The following is a 19,292-nucleotide window of genomic DNA, read 5'->3' as shown; positions in this document are numbered from 1 at the left end:
TTGGCGGGGGGGGGGAAGGAAGGTAGGTAGGTAGGTAAATAGCACCACCCTTCAAATACTGTGAACTCTGATTCTAACATATGTTCTGCGGTATTACTTTGTTACACTGATTGTATTCTGTCAAGCTTCCAGATATTGTCTGAAAATTTGTCATTTCAATTCCCCAGCTTTACCTGTGCACCATCTCAAACTGGATACTCTTTATCTTCTGGTTCTTCATTAGTCTCCTCTTCAAAACCTCAGATAGTGTCTTTTTATTTCTAATAGCCAATAATTCTTTCATTCTGTTAATATAAAGGTCATCCTTCCTAGTTTTCTGAGCTTCTAATGACTGGAAACTCAGCTTCCTTATGCCATTTTCTGTGCTATAACATAAGCCTCCTTCTCTCTGGTCCCCTACTCAGTGCTGAGACGAGTTAAGAGGATGCTGCTGTTAGATGCTGATACTTAACCTTCAGTATCTCAGCCTGAATCTTGCCCCGTATCTTCTCTCTTCTCTGCACCATGTTGTTACAGCTCTGCAAGCCCCACATTAACAGTTTGTCTTCAACACATCCCTAGAATTTATTTACACACTTACTGATTTTCACCAGGGAGGCAAGTCACTGTGCAATCTTTGCTAGCTGAATTGTACTCAGACCCAGCTAATTATGTACGTGGTAACTGAATTACACACAGGTACTGCCTTGTTCTTCCTATCAGCTAGAATTAATCTTTCTTTATTTGTATGGTTATACAATTGATTTAGTGCCTCTTTTGATGCGATTGATTTGTAAACAAATACCAGGCTGTCTCCTAGGTCTATGCTAATACTGCTTTTATCTTTACTGTCAACTTTTAATTCTATTTAGATTTGATAAGCAAACAAAAATACTAATGGCAAAGGGCTATGTACTGTTCCTTTGTTCTCTTTTTTAATACCACTTGTTTAATCCAGCTGCCTGACTGGCTACAGGGATTTTCAGACACAATTGTTCTATCTAGCCTTCCTCAAGAAGATCCATTTGCTTTCAAACGTTATTGTACATTAGAGGACAAATGTGCATGTCAGAAAATGGGAGATATCAGGACTTAACGTTTAACAACCTCTTTGAGGAAAGTTGGTGACAAACAAATAAAATGATTTGACATGAGAATGGTTGCTTCTGGTAGAGGAATGGTAAACAGAAGAAAAGTTTAATTACCAGTTTCCCATGTATTTCAATTTCTGGTATTTACAAGCTTGCTTACTCATATTTGTGAAGTATTGTGTCTCTTACACTGATTCATAAAGTGCTTACAGTTGGACCCATATCAATAGATATATATTTTAAAAAAAAGAACAATTGCACTATCCACAGAAATTCTTATTCTTTTTGTCTCCTGTCTCTCTCTCTACACTTGAGATCCCCAGGTAACTTAGACTTCAGACTTAAAAGGGATTTGAGCAAGGAGTCTTCTGCCTCAATCATTCTGCCTTCATGCCCCCAGATGGGGCTATACAGTGGTGTTAGAAGTAGACACAGTTGTTCAGAACTTCCAATTTCAAGAGCATGAAGCAAATGGGCTTACACAGTAAGATATAGGCAGGCTACAATGTCATAAAGAATCACAGTCGCTGCAGAGTAAATAAATTGTGGTTCTGAAGCTGGTCTGCAGCTTTTAACTGCAGACTGTAAAATCAATTGGTTTTAAACTCATCATGAAAGTTCATGGTTTGTGTTTCTTCACAAATTATCATTCTATTTCTCACTGTCTGTGATGCAATTCATTAGATGAATCCAGCTACTAGACTGCTAGTTCCCCATTTAATTATATAAGCTTGGTTATGTTATGACAATATGTACCGATCAATTGACTAAACCATTTCTGACTCTAATTTGCTTTCAGTTTGTCTTTGAAGAATTTACAGTCCGATCCACAGGGATTGCTATTTGCCAGAGTTTGGACACAGTTATGTAGTCTAACTAGTCATGGTTTCTACATTAGAAACATGGAGTACACCCCCAAGTTCAAACTTTGTTATGTGCCCTACCATACGGTAGAGGAGCTTGGATCCTAAAATTAGATCTGAGATATCTTAAGTCCTCCAGTGTAGTCTGTAGTTGTTCTAACTCCTTCAGCAGAAAGAGGTTTATGAATAAGAACACTACATTAGGAAAAGCCCGAAACAGAGCTTGGTGAAGGATTTTAGCAACGATCTCTTTGTTCCTGTAAGTATTTGAGGATTAAAATTCTTAATAAAACAAGAAGAGGTAAAAAAATGAATTGCCTAATCCTCAAGTCATCTTCCTTTTCTCCAGTAAACTGAAGGTTACTTAGAACGCCAGGAGCACCTTTTGGCCAGTTTTGTGCTTGCTGTCACTTCAGAGCAGCACCCCACTTTAATTGTCTCCTTTTTCTGTAACTCTTCAAGAAAGCCCCAGCTGCATATCTTCCCCTATCCACACTACACACACATAAAGAAAGGTAAAACAAACATGGTCCCTTGTGGGTGAACCACCTACCAGCTGATTTGTTCAGAGTTGATAGTCAAATGTGCGGTCTCGATACTACTCCATTCACATGTGTTAAATTTCTCCTCTGAGCAGAACAGCTGTGTGGAACCCAGTATTAAAGGTAGTTTGAGCAAAATCATGGTGTTTACCTCAAAATGTTGAATAGAAAAAAGACTTAACTTTCATGCTGAATAGGTTATGCAGGTATATTCCACTCTATCACAGTATATTTGGCATATTAAATGGCTTTTTTGTGGTTGTTTAAATTATTAATGTGATCATTTAAATAATTAATCTCCTTTTAAAACACAAGCCTTTTTAGCAGTGCTTCCAGAGAAATATGGCATCATTATTAAAAACTTGAAGATTTGTATATTCCTCATCTTGTGGATTAGATTTTGATCTGCATAGGTCTATGGAGTGTTCTTTCAAGCATATTTATTATTTTTCTTCTTCAGAAGGTTTCTTAGTTGCCTCAGTTAAATTTCTGTTAGAGTTTAACGTGTACAGACAGAATGTGAAACTCAAGTTAACCAAGTTTTGGCGATGTTAGGAAATGTAGATAGAACAAAGTAACTGTAGGCTGGGTATCTTGAAAATTATCCTAGTACTATCTTTATTTCTGCCTGATACTCTGCTATGAAGATGAAATACAGTGTCATATTCAATGACATGAATATCCTCCCAGATGAATCTTGTTATTGCACTGGTTTGTGGTATTTTGGGGTTTGCATTTCTTCTTATTTTGGAGAACGTGGGGAATGTTTCCAAAGAATCTACAAGAATGATTCCAGGTTTGTAAAATACGTTCTGTATTTTACAGTGACAGGTGAAGGAGATAAAATCTGCTGAAGAAAAAAGTAAGAAGTGACTGGTCATGACCTAAAAGGTTTACGTGGAGAACAGATCATCTGGGGGAAACTTTATTTTTTTTAGAAGTGTAAAAATTAGAAGCTGAGTTTCAAAATATTCTGCCTAGAAATACTGGATAGTGTCATTAACAGCCATTGTGGTCTGAAGGCAAGACAATGTTTATAGATTTTAGTTTTATTTAGAAATAAAATGAATCATTTTAGTAGTGAATGATTGTCCTGGGTGCACCATCATTAGAAGTTTAGCACATGTTGTAAAGATGTCATAATAAATCAGCAAAATGGTCCATGGTTAGCCTTTAAAATCAGTGGCATTTGCTGTCCTTGCTTATATCAGTTCAGTTTATAGCAGGAGGCAAGGTTAGCAAGGTAATGAGAGCAGCACAATCAGTGTTTATTGGCTAGAGACTGCATTTCTGGGTGGTTACTGGCAAAAGACAAAGTTGGTGAAGCAGCACAATACTAGGTATTAGAATTACTTCATTTCACTTTTCTCGTGTCCTCAAAAATAAGGTAGGGCTACCTATAGCATTATGTGTTACCTGTGAATTGGTACCCCACCTTCCCTCCTACCCAAGGATTCTCCCATTTTCTGTCACCACCAGTGTACCAGTGTTGGGGAGAATGGTGGAGTTATACCCATATATAAAGAATATTTAAGGGTGTATCCATCTTGTCAGGTGCTTGATGATCTCAGGCCCCCTTATTTTCTATGGAGCACTGTACCGTATCAGTAGAGCAGAATTTTAGTGTTTAAAACCTAAGAGAAACTTATTGTACAGCATTGCCCTGTAACATATTGGTGAGATTTTGTGGTTCCATGGAATTATGATGGATATAGGTATGATTATGTTTTAAATCAAGCAGTAATTTATTTAATAACAATAGAGAATCTTTGTTTCCCAAAGACCATTGCTATTACATTTGTCTCTTCTTTCTGTTTTCCTTGTTCTTTTTTTTTGTTGTTGTTCTCTTCTTAACTGACATGTCTTTTCTTCAGGGTATTGTTAGAGTTGGTAATTAATAACTGTTTACTTTGCCATTTTACTTTTCAGCTTCTAGTAAAACATGGTGGAGATTTGTTTGCAGAAAATGAAAATAAAGATACCCCATGTGACTGTGCAGAGAAACAACACCACAAAGAGCTGGCTCTTAACCTGGAATCTCGAATGGTATTTTCACGTGATCCTGAAGCTGAAAGCATTGAAGCTGAGTATGCTGCTTTAGACAAAAAAGAGGTCAGAGGATACTTTACATCTGGGGTATTTTACACTTTTATTTGTGTAGCAGTTATGTTCTGACAAAATTCTGCAAAGCATTTCAGTAGATACTGTACTTTCTACTGTGCATTTGTAAACCATTTGATTTTTAACACAGCTCTTTAGCTTTCAAGTTAAGCTCAGAGACATAACAAAGAGAAGTTTTATTCATATACTTAATTATGTGGACTGTCTTGAAAGTGTTGCAGGCTGTGAGGCTGGAGGAAATACAGTGAGGCCAGTAAGCTGGGAAACAGTTGCTCTAAACAAATGTATTTTACATATTTTTATTTCTTAAGATGCCTTTCTGTCTAAAAATAAGGGCAGGAGAAATTCTGAAGAGGGTAAAATCTGCGGGATAGAATAGGGAAAAAGTTCTGGTGGCTCTTCCTAGACTGAAACTGGGTTGAACGTCACCAAAAACCAGCTGAGTAATGCAGGATTCCAAAACAGTGCATTTACTTTCTTGTTTACATGATGCCCAAAGCTACTGCATACCAGAACTTAAATGAAAAACAGGTAATAACAGGTGTTGTTATTTCGAAGTCAATTTCTGAAAATTTGCTTGAATTCTGGTGTGCCTTACAGAAGACTGTGATTTGCTAAAGACAATCCTGACCAAAAAGATTCTGAGCAAAAGTTTCCTCCCCCATCCATGATCAGATTTTCATTAACTAAATAAGAATACATAGAGAAATTATATGATTCGGTAAATATTATGAAGTAATTCTGTGTAAATTAAAGGACAATAGATTTCTGTATGGCTACTCCCTTCAAAAGTAGCATGACCTTGCCTTTTACTAGCTTAGGCCACTTACGACCTAATGACACTTAAAAGAAAATTCATTCAGATTTAGGTATGAGTAGGCTTCAATCGCACCGTTTCCCTGAAAAATGCCACACATGTTCACATTTGTTTCAAAGAAAGTCTTTGTACTGTTCAATTCAGTTTCTGACTGATTTTCTTGAAAAAATTCAAATATAAACAAGCTTAATTAGATTGTGTATTCCTAGATGAGAGGTGTTGAGATGAGGTTTAATATACTTGAATTGTACATTGAAATAACAAATGTAATTAACTCATTTTAGTTTCTCTGAATATTCCCATACAGAGACGCCCAAATTGTTCTTGTAAGAATGTAGTTTGAAATTGTATTTTCTCTGTTGTCAAACCCACTTTAAAAGGCTGCTGCAGTTTCCTGCCATGATTGCAGTTTATCACTCCTTTGGTTGTACAAGTAGAACTATTTGGATGGTTATGCCACCAGTGGATCATAGCAACTATTTGGCTTAAAACAAGGAAAAAGTTTTAGAGTGGTACTATGTAGTTTTGTTTAACCTGAATAGTTTCCATCATTATGTTTATACATAGGTTTGCTGGCATATGCACCAGCACAGCTAAGAGAATAGTCAACTTAGAAATATGGGTGGGGCAAATCAAGAACCACTTGAACAGGCTTTCCAGCAAGAGAAAATAATGTCTCATGACTGTTTAAGGTAGATGCTCAGAGCAAAATCAGCTTAAAAACTTGATAGTTACAAGGGACTCAAGTAAAAGGTAATTATGTTAATTTGGGGTCACTTCATTGAGACTGTTAAACATACAGTTCTGTTCCTCATTTGACTTGTTTTTAGCAAAGCCGTTGAGCGTGAGAACCGAGATGCAGGCAGGCCTGCAGACCTGGATCCATCTGACATACCAGGGCAGCTTTCCCACATGTTGTAAAGATTCACAAGCCAGAAAACATCAGCCTGGAATTTGGTACACCAATGAGTGCTCTTCGGGCTTCATTCACATAGAGCAATTCTGGCTCATGTGCTCCCTTCTTCCCACCCCCGCTCCTTTCTTTGTGACTTTTCAGTGGGATAAGTTCTCTAACTTCTTGTGTAACTTGCCAGCACAAGTGCTAGCACAAGAGAGAGGCCAAGAACATGTAGTCAGGGGAAATTCATTTTTCAATATTAGCCCTCAGAGTGGCCAAAACCAGTTGAAAAAAAAAAACAGCCTTAGAAAGGCTAACACTGAACTGCAATCCAAATGACTACATGTCCTCATCCTCCAGGTCTGTGGACAAGTGTCTGGGATGGACAGTGAAAGCTGTACTTACCACTGGCTATGGTGATGCCTGCAGCTGTTATCTTAGTGGGGCATGAGAAGTGATCCAAAAGCCTTCCCCCAAACACATATCCTTCAGCAAAATTGGCCCTCAGAGACAGTCCTCTACTTTTTTTTGTCTCAATTTAATTTAAAAATAAAAATTAAACACTGAGGAAAGCAAGTGTGCAAAATGCTTGTTTAACATAGTATTTAGATTGTAGTAGTTCAGTGATGCCCTTTAACATCCTTCAAAAACACAAAAAATGAATTCATAAAGAATTAAAAAACTTTGGAACATCAAGAAATGAATTTTTAAAGTCATTTCGTCTCTTGAATGAAGCTTAGGGGAAAAGATAAAACCTTTAAAACCATGAATAGGATTTATTCCCAGGCAAAACAGGCAAACAGACTTAACTCCAATGTTTATGATATGCACAGTAGTATCTGGAATGAGAGTAGGCAGTACCTCCCCTTCCAGACCTGCCATGTTTACAGCAGAAAATAATCCTCTTTTTCATACCAAGCAAAAGATTTTTGTAGTGCTCTGTGCAGTGTCATTGAATTAAGTATGTGTATTCAGAGTAATAACAAAGCTTTGTTTCTGATGTTGAGAACCAGTTCATGTTGTTCTTCACAATGAAATATTACCAACATGAGTGTTCGTGTTTAGAATTGAAACAAAATAGTGGAAAAAAAAAACTTGCACATACCTTTCTTTGATTACAGAGGCTCTCAAGACATTAAGAAATACAGATTGCTAAGACCCACGTTTCAAGTTTGAGAGCCCAACTACAAAGAGCTGTCCATCTTCCAGCAGTTCAGTTTACTCCTTCCACAAGGGTTTCTGAATAAAATCTATTGGATACCAATCCATATGGGATGGATTTCCTGTATGGGTAACATACAGTTACCCAACCTTTTACAACCTCATTTTACTGTAGTGCTCCCTGAAATATATTTTTACAGCAACATTTCTATCTTACTTTGGTTTTAGTACACCTCAAACATTGTTAATGATCAACTTAGAGACCGCGGTCAAGGATGGGTAGCAAATAGGCCCTAATAGTATTGAAATACAAACATGATTGTTAAGTGTGTTTCCCCAAAATGCAGTTTGGAAGAAAAACAACGTACCAACACACACATAATCTGTATTTCCCTATATAAAATAGAAATGTGAAATATTTTAAGAATGGAATATAAAGTATGACTCTCTTAACACTGTAGTTAGTTATAGCAAAAGAAGATCCATCTATGATGTGTGGGCAGTGGAAAGGGCATTCAAAAACAAGGCAGGAGAGTATTTCAGATGACCTTCTTTTTCTTTATTCTTTTCTCTTCATTGATGAACAATCTCAAAAAAAAAAATCTCTGTTATATAAAATCTAAGTTTATATCTATCTTTTAAATCTAATTGAAGTTACACTAAATAATATGACTGTAACTGATTAATTTAAAAACTGCTTTTATAGCTTCTGGTTGGTTTATTTGCAGTCTTTAATTTGCTGTTTATTCTAGTGTGGGAGCATATTTGTGTTGGCGATGTGTCCCTGGAAGATAACAGGCATCTTCATTTCAGTCACATTATGTTTTAAACTTTCATAAGAAACACCTGGGGATGAGCAGTACTTCACAGCAGATCATCCAGAACAGTCTTGGCTCTCAGTCAGACTCATAGAAATACTTTGTGTAATAGCAAAGTATATAATTGCTTAGTTCATTTTACGTATGTGCCACTGAATACTGTAGAAATACACTGCTAGTGCGTGTATCACCGATTTGTTGAGGGTATAGTAATTGGAATGGTTTTCTTCACTTCCAAAATTGAGGTCGTATAAATATGTATATAATGCAAATATCATAAATACAAAGAGTTATCTAAAATAATTTAGAAATACTTCATCTCTACAGAGAAAGAATGGTTTATTAAGTGAAAGGAGAGAAGGGGACTACAGGTAGTTTATATACACATTTATATACATGCAGTGCATACACTTGAATGAGTTAAATGGAGTAGAGATTATTTTTTAAATATATGACTCCATTAACTAGAGAACTCCATCCATCCATAAAGGAGGATATTTACATGAGGTATATTTGACACCATTTAATCATACAGTCATCACTGTAGCAAAGAGTTACTGTGCCCTTGTCTCTCTTAATGGTTCTTTGACAAAAATAATAATAGGTTGAAATGAACCATTAAAATAATCAGATTACATATTGAAAGTACTGTCAGGAGAAAAGCAATTATATAATTTATTTTATCTAAATATGAGTGGTACAAAATTGAGAAGAAAATAGTTAAAAGAAGGGCTCTTGAGAATATAGAAGTGTTGAAATCTGTAGTGAGAAGCTCACCAATGGACTGAAGTAGTAACTCAAATAGTATATTCCAAAATCATTATATAGTTAAATGGTGCTAATATTGAACAATGCCTTTTTCACAGCGAATATCAATAAAGAGCTCCTCCATAAACCAGTATTAAAGGTGTTCTCTGAGCATCATGAGATGTAAATAAAATCCTTTACAGTATATGGCAGCGCAGAGATAAGTCATCAATGTTTGAAGTAGTTAAACCTCTATGATATTACATAAAGGATATACATCCTTATAACTAAGGACTGTCTTTGCAAGTCTCTACAAGACTATGTCTTGTACACATGGACACTTTTAAGGGTTCTTACTGTATAAAGACTTCACTCTGGAATTTCCAGGTTAAGCTACTTAATAGTGCCAGCCTAGAATTTTCTTTCTTTCAGCTTCTTTTGTGGGCTCATATTTTATGAAACAAATGTCTAAAGTTTCAAACGCATTCTTAAGAAATATTTCCCTTATTACTTAAAAAGATAAAATTTGGATTTGTAAAAACTGCAGGATCCAAAAATCCCTGCTGCATTGTGTGGAATGCTCCAGCTGAGATAATGTAATAACTCTGTTACTCAAGGGAGATAATTGCCAGTGGCTGACCTAGAACCAATCAGTTAAATATAATTTTGAGCATATCTGCAGTTCAGGATAAAATACCAGGTCCTAAAATATGGAAGTATGTTGCAGGTTTAACAGAAAAGACACTTCTTTTTATGATATATATGATCTTCAAGAATTGCATACCATTGTGCTGACAAAGCTACTTATTTTTACAACTGCAATTCAAAGTGCAGTTCAGATTCAGTCAAGACAATTTACTCTTTGCTTCCATTTTTTTTGCAGCAATTCATGCAATTATAACCATTCAGGGTCCTGCTGTTTGCATCCCTCTCTCTCTGACATGTTTTTGTAAATGATCTCTTTTGCAAGAAATTAAGTAGGTCAGTCAGATTCCAGCATGCTATGAATCAAGTGGCCCAGATTTATTTCAGTGCAAGCCATTAACATTCAGATTGTCCTTTACAGAGTCCTGCATGATCAGCAATGGAAGGACGTAAACTCCCTGAACTTGGGCAATCAAGATAAAGATCAGGACACTCACAGTCCATTTCTCTTCTGCTTTTCTTGCTTTCTTAAAAAGGACAAAGACCTAGTGCAGAGTCATGGCACCATTACTCTTGCCAATCACAAAGTTTCTAATACCGAGAAGTTCCTGTTCGTATTACTGACTAGCTTACAGAGTAGGTCCTTGTGGGAGTCAGTTATGTTTTTAGATGGATTTTATAGAGTTCATTATGATACCTAGAATGTAGGAAGCAGGTTATATTTTTAGAGTAGGTGTTTCAAAAGAAGAAATTTATTTAGAATCCCAGGGTATCCATTTCTCCACATCTCTCATACCTTCTGCTTGTTATCCTCAAAGGGCTATGCGCACAGTAGACTTTTACGTAGATGGTGAAGTTCTGAAGGCAAAACCAGTCTTTTGCTTCATGTCTATGCATGCATGTGTGTGCATATTATCTAGCACTGGAGGGTTCTGGACTATGCTCCACATAAAATCAAAATATAGAGAGTAAATAATGATGCATAGTCTTAACTATGGTTATTTGTTATCGCTGCTGCTATGTGTCCTTTCTTTTCCAAATTGATGAAGACAATTGCCATTTGGTGGCCAGGCCAGGTTCCTAATTAGCCCTGAGCACATATCAGTTTTACGTCAAATGTTTTTTTTACACACGGTTTCTGTATCGATTTTCTATACATAACCTGCCACTTGTTTTTCTCTTTCTACCTTTTGGGTATTTGACCTGTGCAACACTAAGATATATGTTATTTGCTGTCATGTTCTTTCTTAGTTTTAAAAAGGAGTCTGCAAAACATGTATATGCATTTCCAGTATCTTGGTTGGAGCTATCTCAGAATCCTAAAATTATTGCCTTTTTGTTTTTCTAATTTGACCTTTTTTAACACTATAAGGGCATGGAGCTCCAGACCAGGAAGGCACCTGGATGATCTGCTCTGACTGTGTAGGGCTATCAGAGCTGTCCACTGTTTCTCAAAGAGAGTTTTACTGTCTTCACGTGCAATGAATCTGCAACCTTGGAGATATTCAAAAAAACATCTAGACATGGTCCTGGGCAGCTGGCTCTAGGTGACCCTGCTTGAGCAGGAGGGTTGGACCAAATGACATCCACAAGTCCCTTCCAACCTCAATTATTCTGTGTTTCTGAGAACCTCTAACTGTATGTCTCACCTATCCTATTCACGACTCAATTCTTCATTTCCATGAAGGTTGATAATTCCTCTAAAGACCTGCACCTAATTCTGTTTACAAATGTATCCCTTCCTACTATAATGTCTCAATGTATCCTTATCCAGGTTAATTCAAAGTTAATAGGTCTCAATTAATGTATAAAGTTAGTGTCAGAAGGTCTATGTGCAACATATGTTAACCTCTGCTTTCTCTCACTCTCCCCTGAAATCTTTAGTTCAAATCTAGTCACGCATTCTCATGCCCATGCCACAATATTTAAGGTTTAATCACTTCAAAATTCAGCTGGATTCTGTGAAAATCTAGCTTTTTTGAGATAGAGATTCAACATTCGGCTAGTTCATCGTTTGAACATGGCCTCCAACTATAATGAAGAGCTCTAGAGGTATTGTCTTTTAGATTTTGAAATGTACAAAGACCATAGTATAAATATTGTGAAATGACAGTGTTTCCATATAACTTTGCATGGTCATTGCTCAGCACAATGAATAAATTTTGTCACATTTTACCTCACAGTTGAGATGATGATCAGTAGAAGTACTTCAAATGTTTTCATTTTAATAAGTAATTAGAGACTAACTGGAAAATACTGCTAGATATAAATTGTATTTCTTATTCTTTTCAAAGCCATATGAGGGGCTAAGACTTCAGGACCTGCGAAGGCTTAAGGATATGCTGATCGTGGAATCTGCTGACATGCTCCAAGCCCCGCTCTTTACTGCAGAAGCTCTACTTCGGGCACATGGTAATCCAAAACCTTAAAGACTAAAGAAACGGTTTTCAGCAAAATCAAAATTGCAGTTCTATGTTTACTTTTTATTTCCAAGTAAAAAAGAAGTAATAGTTAATCAAATACCAGGAAACAGTTCACACAGTACTTCAGAGAGTACAGCTGCAGTATGTCAGAAAGCATTGAGGCAGACAGGGAAGCTGACAGGAAAGTGATTCAAACTAGGAATTATAATGGAAGACATTTTAACTTAAGCGGTGTGGAGAAACAGAGCTTTTCTAGTTTAGTGAGTGACGCACAAAGAGAATTTCCATGATTTTATATGTCAAAAAAGTCAAATTCATTGTATCTGGTTTTGTCAGACCATTGGTTTCCTGCCACTATATATTTGTGTATAAAACTGGATCTATTTATTTGTTCGTTTGTTTATTGTTGCCATAAAAGGGGTCTGACAACTGTAATAAATGGTTGAAAATTGCCTTGGGGTTTAAAGCATGAGAGTGTATGTCTTTTGAAGGATTTTATAGTTACTCTTTTAATACAGTGTGTACTTATTCGTGTGTATATCTGTAACTAGTTTAATTTCACTGAAATCAGTCTATGCTTTTGTCGTGTAATTTAAAGTGGGGTTGGGAGAATGGGGATATACTGAATTCAGTGTGTTCAATCCAGACAGAAGTATCTCTCTGAAACTCAGTAGAAGCTTTAGGCTTTGATTCAGTGGTTCAAAACTTATGCTTACTGAAGCATCTGCATTGTTACTATATGCCAAAGGAACTACTCAGGCAGTTAATGGTTTGCATGCTCATCACCGTATTGCTGGATTAAGCTTTCATGCCCGATTATTTTTGTGGGGTCCTTGTGAAAATAAAAGGGAGTGGGAAAAGTGAAATAGGAAAGTATTATTTTAAACCCACAACATTTGGCAGACTTTCTTGAGGAGGTATGGTACCTGAAACTCATCTCTCATATTATTTTCAATAGTTGTGTTCCTTTTAACATTTAATTAAGTCAACATGAACTTGTGCCAGTCTGATGATATATAAGGCACAGTCTTTGCATATATGTTTTTTAACATTGATTATTTGTTTAATTCTTATAATATATTTTGGATTCTCAGAATTCTCTCATTAAGGCTAAATATTAATAAATATTTGACCAAGTGGGTAGGCAGATTCTGTATCCTGTGCAGATACTTTGAAGAAGAAAATGATAGAAATACTGTTCAAACTCACAGCACAATCTGTAATAAGTCCAGAAGCAGTGAGGTTTATGTAAACTGTGAAGAAATGTCTGCCAGCATCTAGCAAGCAGGAATTGAAAGTTGAGAAGAAATCAGTCTGTGTTGGAAAGGTCATTCTACTGATGTTGCCTTAGTGATGTAGTGGTAGCTTAATGCAATTGGCCAGTGCAGAGAAAGAGGCACAGACAATTTGCAAGTCATGAGAAAGTCAACTGTTTTGCCTGTAGCTGTAGTCATACACTGGAAATTATTCAAACAGAATTTCTTTTCTTTTAAATGAAGAGATAGAATAGGTTCAGCTTGGTAGAGGGAATAACTGAGCTATTTACAAAGGCTTAGACAATTGGGAAACATGAAATGCCAAACTGTAATGTTTTTGCATTTAATCTTGAAATTAGTAAAAGAATAATGTGAAATCTTAATTTACACTTAACGTATGAAAAGCATGTTTTAAATACTTGGAAAGTTCATTATTATGTACTACTTGTAATAGATTTAATCCAACAAACTTTGCTTTCTTTTATCTCACAACTATATCAATTTACTGACACAGGCTGTAAGAGTTAAGAGTGTATTTTTCTTCTTTTTTTCTTTTTTTAATTAAGAGACAGAAGTATGTAGAGTTAGAGCCAAGATAAAAAGTGTTGTTATGGCAGTCATGAAAATAAATAACTTCACAGTTTTTCTGCAAGTGTTTTTTCAACATTGTTCATGTTTCTCTTCTAGTTCATTATACAGCAGTTGATTTCAGGATAAAAGAGAGGCAATTCAGCAAATATAACTACCTCATCTTTTACTAAAATTCATAAGTTAGTAGAGAAAACACATTGGAACCCATTTAGTAGCATGTCTTAACCCTGGGTAATTTGAAAGGTACAGTACAAACAAGGTCAAGAAAAGTTTTAGCAAATTTTATCTGTATCTTAGCATCAGTCAGCTCCCATCTGAAAGATTATAAGCTCAAGGTAATTTGAAAAATGCCAATAAAATTAGTAATATTTGAAGTGTAAATATGTTCAGGGTCCATGTCTTTAAACAAATGAAATTAGACTAACTCGTGATAGGTTTCAGCTTAGATAAGTAAGCACCTAATCAGTAAATCATCTCCAGCTCAGAGGCTTTTTTTCATATTAGGAGGGAGCAGATTTTAATATGGTAGCAATTATTATTTGGCAGGGGCAATGTTTTTACTAAGTTCAGTGCTTAGAATCTACGGTATATTTATCCTTTTTCCTATAAAATCTAAAATTAATAAAAATAACACAGATCTTTTAGTTAATAACATTGAGTTTCCAGTGGGAATACCTAACATTTAAAAAAAAACTTTAAAATATTTATTTAAAGCAAGAGGAAAAAATTGGGAAATTTTTCATCTGAAATTGTAGTTTATCTTATCTATGCATAGTGTCGATGGTTTTAGATTCAAATCCATATAGGAATTTCACATATTTTTATTTAAATGAGAACTTTTAATTATTTTTAATAGAAAAAAGTCACTGTTCTTAAGGTATCTTTAGTATTACTCTTAGGAATCAGAAACAGAAAGCATTTTAAGCAATATTTAAGAAAGATTTGATTTAGTTTTAAGATCTTCATACATCATAAAATTTATTTCACTAGTTCTTTTTGAGCAATGCTAATTATGAATAAAAGTAAAGCATTCAGTGACACTTAATTATAGAGTAACAATGTAGTAAGAATATATTAAATATTTTTTGCAGTCATCAGGTGGGGTTTTTTTCTTTTTTTTTTTTCCCCAGAAATGCATCACTCTCATATGTATGTATAAAGACTGGTAATAGGTTGCAAATCTTTTTTTAATCCAGCTGTATCTTAGTCTTCTTCCTTCATTTGTAGCACTTGGCTTCATCTTTTTAAAAAAACACTGTCAACAAAATTGAATCCATATTGAACAACTACTTTTTTCATAGAAAGTGAAAATACTGAAAATTCTGTTGTTTCAAGGGCTGTTATATTTTGATCTGTCTTTGCAAGTCAGTGCAGTTCTGGTTTCTGATTGAGTCTCCTAGCTACCACAATGCTGGAAGTAAATAATAAAAATAAAATTATTTATGACTGATATTACAAGGAAAAAAGATGCTTGCAGTGCATTATTTACATAAATACATTGCATTCTGTATTATCTTGGAGCGTGTTCTGTGAAATTTAATGTCTAAAGTTCCATTCAGTTGTTCTTTATCATATTTATTTATTTATAAATTTCTTAGCTTAGTATTTATATATTCTTTTGAGGGTGCAGTTACAAAATATATTTTAAACATTGTCAGCTGCATAATTTCCTGTATCTGTATACTTATTAAAGACTGGGACAGGGAGAAGTTACTTGAAGCATGGATGTCTAATCCAGAGAACTGCTGCCAGCGTTCAGGGGTTCAGATGCCAACTCCCCCTCCAAGCGGATACAACGCATGGGATACACTCCCTTCTCCACGAACTCCACGCACTACACGCTCTTCTGTAACTTCCCCTGATGAAATCAGCCCCTCACCAGGAGACATTGAGACAGCTGTGGTAAGTATAAATAGATCCGAAACTAGCAGAGCAGAAGAACTTATGTCTAAACATAGCACACCTACGTGGACCGGAGAGCTGTGTTGCCTTCTCATTCTGAAAATGTTTGTAAAGGTGTAAAGTGTTTCTCTTTCCAAACACGGTGAACAGAGGAGTTGACACCTTAAATATTCTATATAATAACACAGTTGAGCATCTGGCTAATATAAAGCATGCTGTTTTCACCTTGCCTGTCACTCAGAAAGTAGCATTTTAGCCAGCTACAGTCACATCAGTGCATTTGACTCTTTTCAGCATCTCTTCTCAACTCGTACTTATCAAGATGTTCACTTTCATTGTATCCATTTTCCTGAATGTACTCAGTGCTGTGAACCCTGCCTTTTGAAAATTTTTTCTTTAGAAAACAAAATTGTCTTTGTCTGAATTTTGAAATGTCAGCCCACTAGTGTACCGTAAGCTTATAATTACTTTTACTATGTGTGGGCTGCTTCAAGCAGTTTACAAGGCTATTGCAAATTTGAAATGTGAAAGCGCCTTTCATTAAAATCAGTGTGGTTCTTCTGGAAGACAGAGTTCTCTTTTTAATAATCTGCAGCTGCAGCATTATAAAACTTTTGCTTCATGACCTAAGCATTTTTCTAGAATATTACATGCAGTCTTGCAAATGGATCATCCCTAGATCTCATATTAAAATTATGATTTTGCATTCCTGCACAGAAATCTTTTATTGCTTTAATTTTAAAGGGGGGGGGGGGGGCTATATAGAAGGACTAATGTTATCATACATTTATTTACATTAGCATTTAAATATTGTCCAGGAATATTTCCTAATTAAAATGTGTAATGAAAGATCACGTGTCTTCAGTTTTACGTTGTGTGTTTTGTTTTTCATTGATGGTCCATACACCGTGAATGCAGGTTTGGATAATGATTGCTATTCTAGATCTAGTGTATCTAAATCCAAATCCAGAGTTATACATTTAGTATTCCTGTTTGTTTAAAAATCTTATAAAGAGCTATCAAAATAGTATTTTCAAAATGTTGTTTATGAAATAATACATATTTTTCTGAAGTCTCTCATTTTGGCAGGAAGACAAAAAACTAAAAGGAATAGTTAAAACCACAAGCTATAAAGCTCCTTTTCAGATTTTGCATTTACATCCTATATTATAATTAAAGCATTTCCAGTAAATGTTCTATACTTGATATTTTGAACTCAGAACTTCATTAAATGCCTTACTTTAAAGCTACATTTTGAACAAAATTGAAAACTTATAAATTTAGTAGTGGACATTTTTGATTCATTCTCAACTTCTAAAATATTTAATTTTGGCAAGGAAATAAGGTGAAATGACTAAAACAACAATAAATGCCTTCACTGAGTTTTGCATTTTAAAGGCCAATTTTTTTTGTTTGGTTTGGTTTTGGCTGTAATACAAGTGCTTTTAAAAAGTGGCATACCACAGGCTAACTTTTAAAAATGTCCTATGTGTGTCTAATATCTGATGTATTGAAAGTTGAAGTAAATTTGCATGGAATATTTATTCCAATGGAAATAGAAATCCATTTGTACTCCTTGAAGAACGTGAATATTTATTTTCATGCCTAACCACAAGCAATGAGTAGTTTCATCCCTATGCTTTAGATGTTCTAAGAGTAAGAGTCTCAATATTAAATATTTTTTTTTCCGTAGTACCTAACTATAAAATTCAGCAGTGGTATCTTCTGTTGGAATATTTGTAGCTTAACTTGTTCTCTATTTTGACTGAAAGCCTCAAAGTATTTCTAAAAAATAGTATTTATGTAGATTATTACACAAAATAGTTGCTGCTGTTGCACAATCAAATTGCTCAGCCTTCATTTGACCTGATTGTGTGAGATGCTAAACATTTCCTGTAGCCTCTGTCATCTCCAAACTCCATTTCTGGCTGTCTGTGAAGCTGAATTAAAAATTCAGGTCCTTTTTGTCCCTAGAACTCTGCAGGGCGAAGTACTTACTGAGCTGGAGTACATGATGGAAGGCACCCCAAAATGTGCTGTTTGGGTAGGGAGGTATAGAAACAGAGATCCTAATCTTTCCCATTTCTATTTCTATAGCTTAAATAAATTGCTTTCTAGTTACAGATAGATTTCCCCCCCCCACTGAGCACTTCAAATTTTTGCTGAGATTTTCCAATTAACATGTCCTGCTAACAGTATGAAAGGCTTTAGCTCTAGGGTATTTCTTAATAGAAGTATTTTCTTCCTCTACAGTGTGACATTTGTATGTGTAATATTTCTGTGTTTGAAGACCCAGTGGATATGCCGTGTGGACATGACTTTTGCAGAGCATGCTGGGAGGCGTGAGTATATGTACTTTTCTATCTTTTGAGAAACTTTCGTACTTGCCATTTTGAAGGGCAAAGGACAGACACCATAAACAGCTAACATTAAAGTACCATTTGGGTTTGACCCTATCAAATATTTACGTTGTCACTCAAAGTGGACATCAACTGTTTTAGGCTTACATAATGTTTGTTTTGGTCCTGATTCAGAAAAAAACTTTTAAGCAAATGTTTCAAGCCTGCGTGTAAATAGACGAGCCTACTCTTGATTTGCTCAGTGGGTATGTGGTGTTGGCGGCATTGGGGTTTATACTTTCTAAATTAAGCAAATGCTTAATTCCATCTCTTAGTTTAACACACTAAACTTAGGCATTGTAAATCCATTTCCAGTCAGAAAAGCAAATAAAATGCTTTCTTATGTGGAGGGTTAATAACTGAGGAGCAGATGTAGTATAAAGTAGCATAATGCTCTTGTTACTATGTAATTTTTTTTTTTAAGTCAAAATAGTCATGCTAGTAAAAAACTCAGACTTGGATAATCATGCTAGTATAAATATTAATCATACCTCCCAGGAATAATTGGATCTGTATGCAGTGCCTTTATATTCATCTTTGTCCCCATTCAGGAGATGGTACTACTTGAACTGTACCACTATAGTGTCTTGTTACAGTGTCAAATCAGCACAGCTAGTCCTACTGCAGGTCGGCCCAATTTATATGAACCCATTCCTCCTGTGTTAAAGAAGAGCATTTTCTCTTCCATATGAGCATTTAGAAGGCAATTCTTTTCAGTGGCAAGAAAATTAATAGTCATGCTTCTGTTGTCTTGCAAATTGCTATGCAGCAGTATAGAAGTTACCAAGAGATCACTGGCTTGACTTGGTGCTTCTAATTTGGGTGCTGCAGTGTGTGTACTGCGATTTGTGCATGCACTCAGAGCTACAGTTCAATGTCAAGCAAGTGTTGTCGGTGGCACATCTAGGGTGGAATTCATCTTTCTGAGGCAGTTACTTGGAGGACAGCCAGGACTGAGTTATCCTGTTCTAAGATATGAGTCTAAGATGGGATGAATTGGCCAGTCTCTCTAGCTTAACTATTGAAGGGTCCCAGGTAC

General features: G+C 35.5%; 1 protein-coding gene across 3 annotated transcripts in view; it reads left to right on the top strand.

Annotated features, from left to right (window-relative positions):
- ANKIB1 (ankyrin repeat and IBR domain containing 1) overlaps positions 1-19,292 on the top strand; it is a 95,500-nt gene that overhangs the window by 54,568 nt on the left and 21,640 nt on the right. For all 3 annotated transcript variants that reach the window (XM_064444635.1, XM_064444634.1, XM_064444636.1), the window contains exons 4-7: positions 4,405-4,587; positions 11,977-12,094; positions 15,646-15,854; positions 18,108-18,196. In XM_064444635.1, coding sequence (XP_064300705.1) covers positions 4,405-4,587; positions 11,977-12,094; positions 15,646-15,854; positions 18,108-18,196 — 599 coding nt within the window. The remainder of the gene's footprint in view (positions 1-4,404; positions 4,588-11,976; positions 12,095-15,645; positions 15,855-18,107; positions 18,197-19,292) is intronic.

This window comes from Phalacrocorax carbo, chromosome 2 (assembly GCF_963921805.1).
Source record: "Phalacrocorax carbo chromosome 2, bPhaCar2.1, whole genome shotgun sequence".
Taxonomy (NCBI): Eukaryota; Metazoa; Chordata; class Aves; order Suliformes; family Phalacrocoracidae; genus Phalacrocorax; species Phalacrocorax carbo.
The sequence above is the reverse complement of the archived record's forward strand: the minus strand, read 5'-3'. Positions and strand labels throughout refer to the sequence as shown.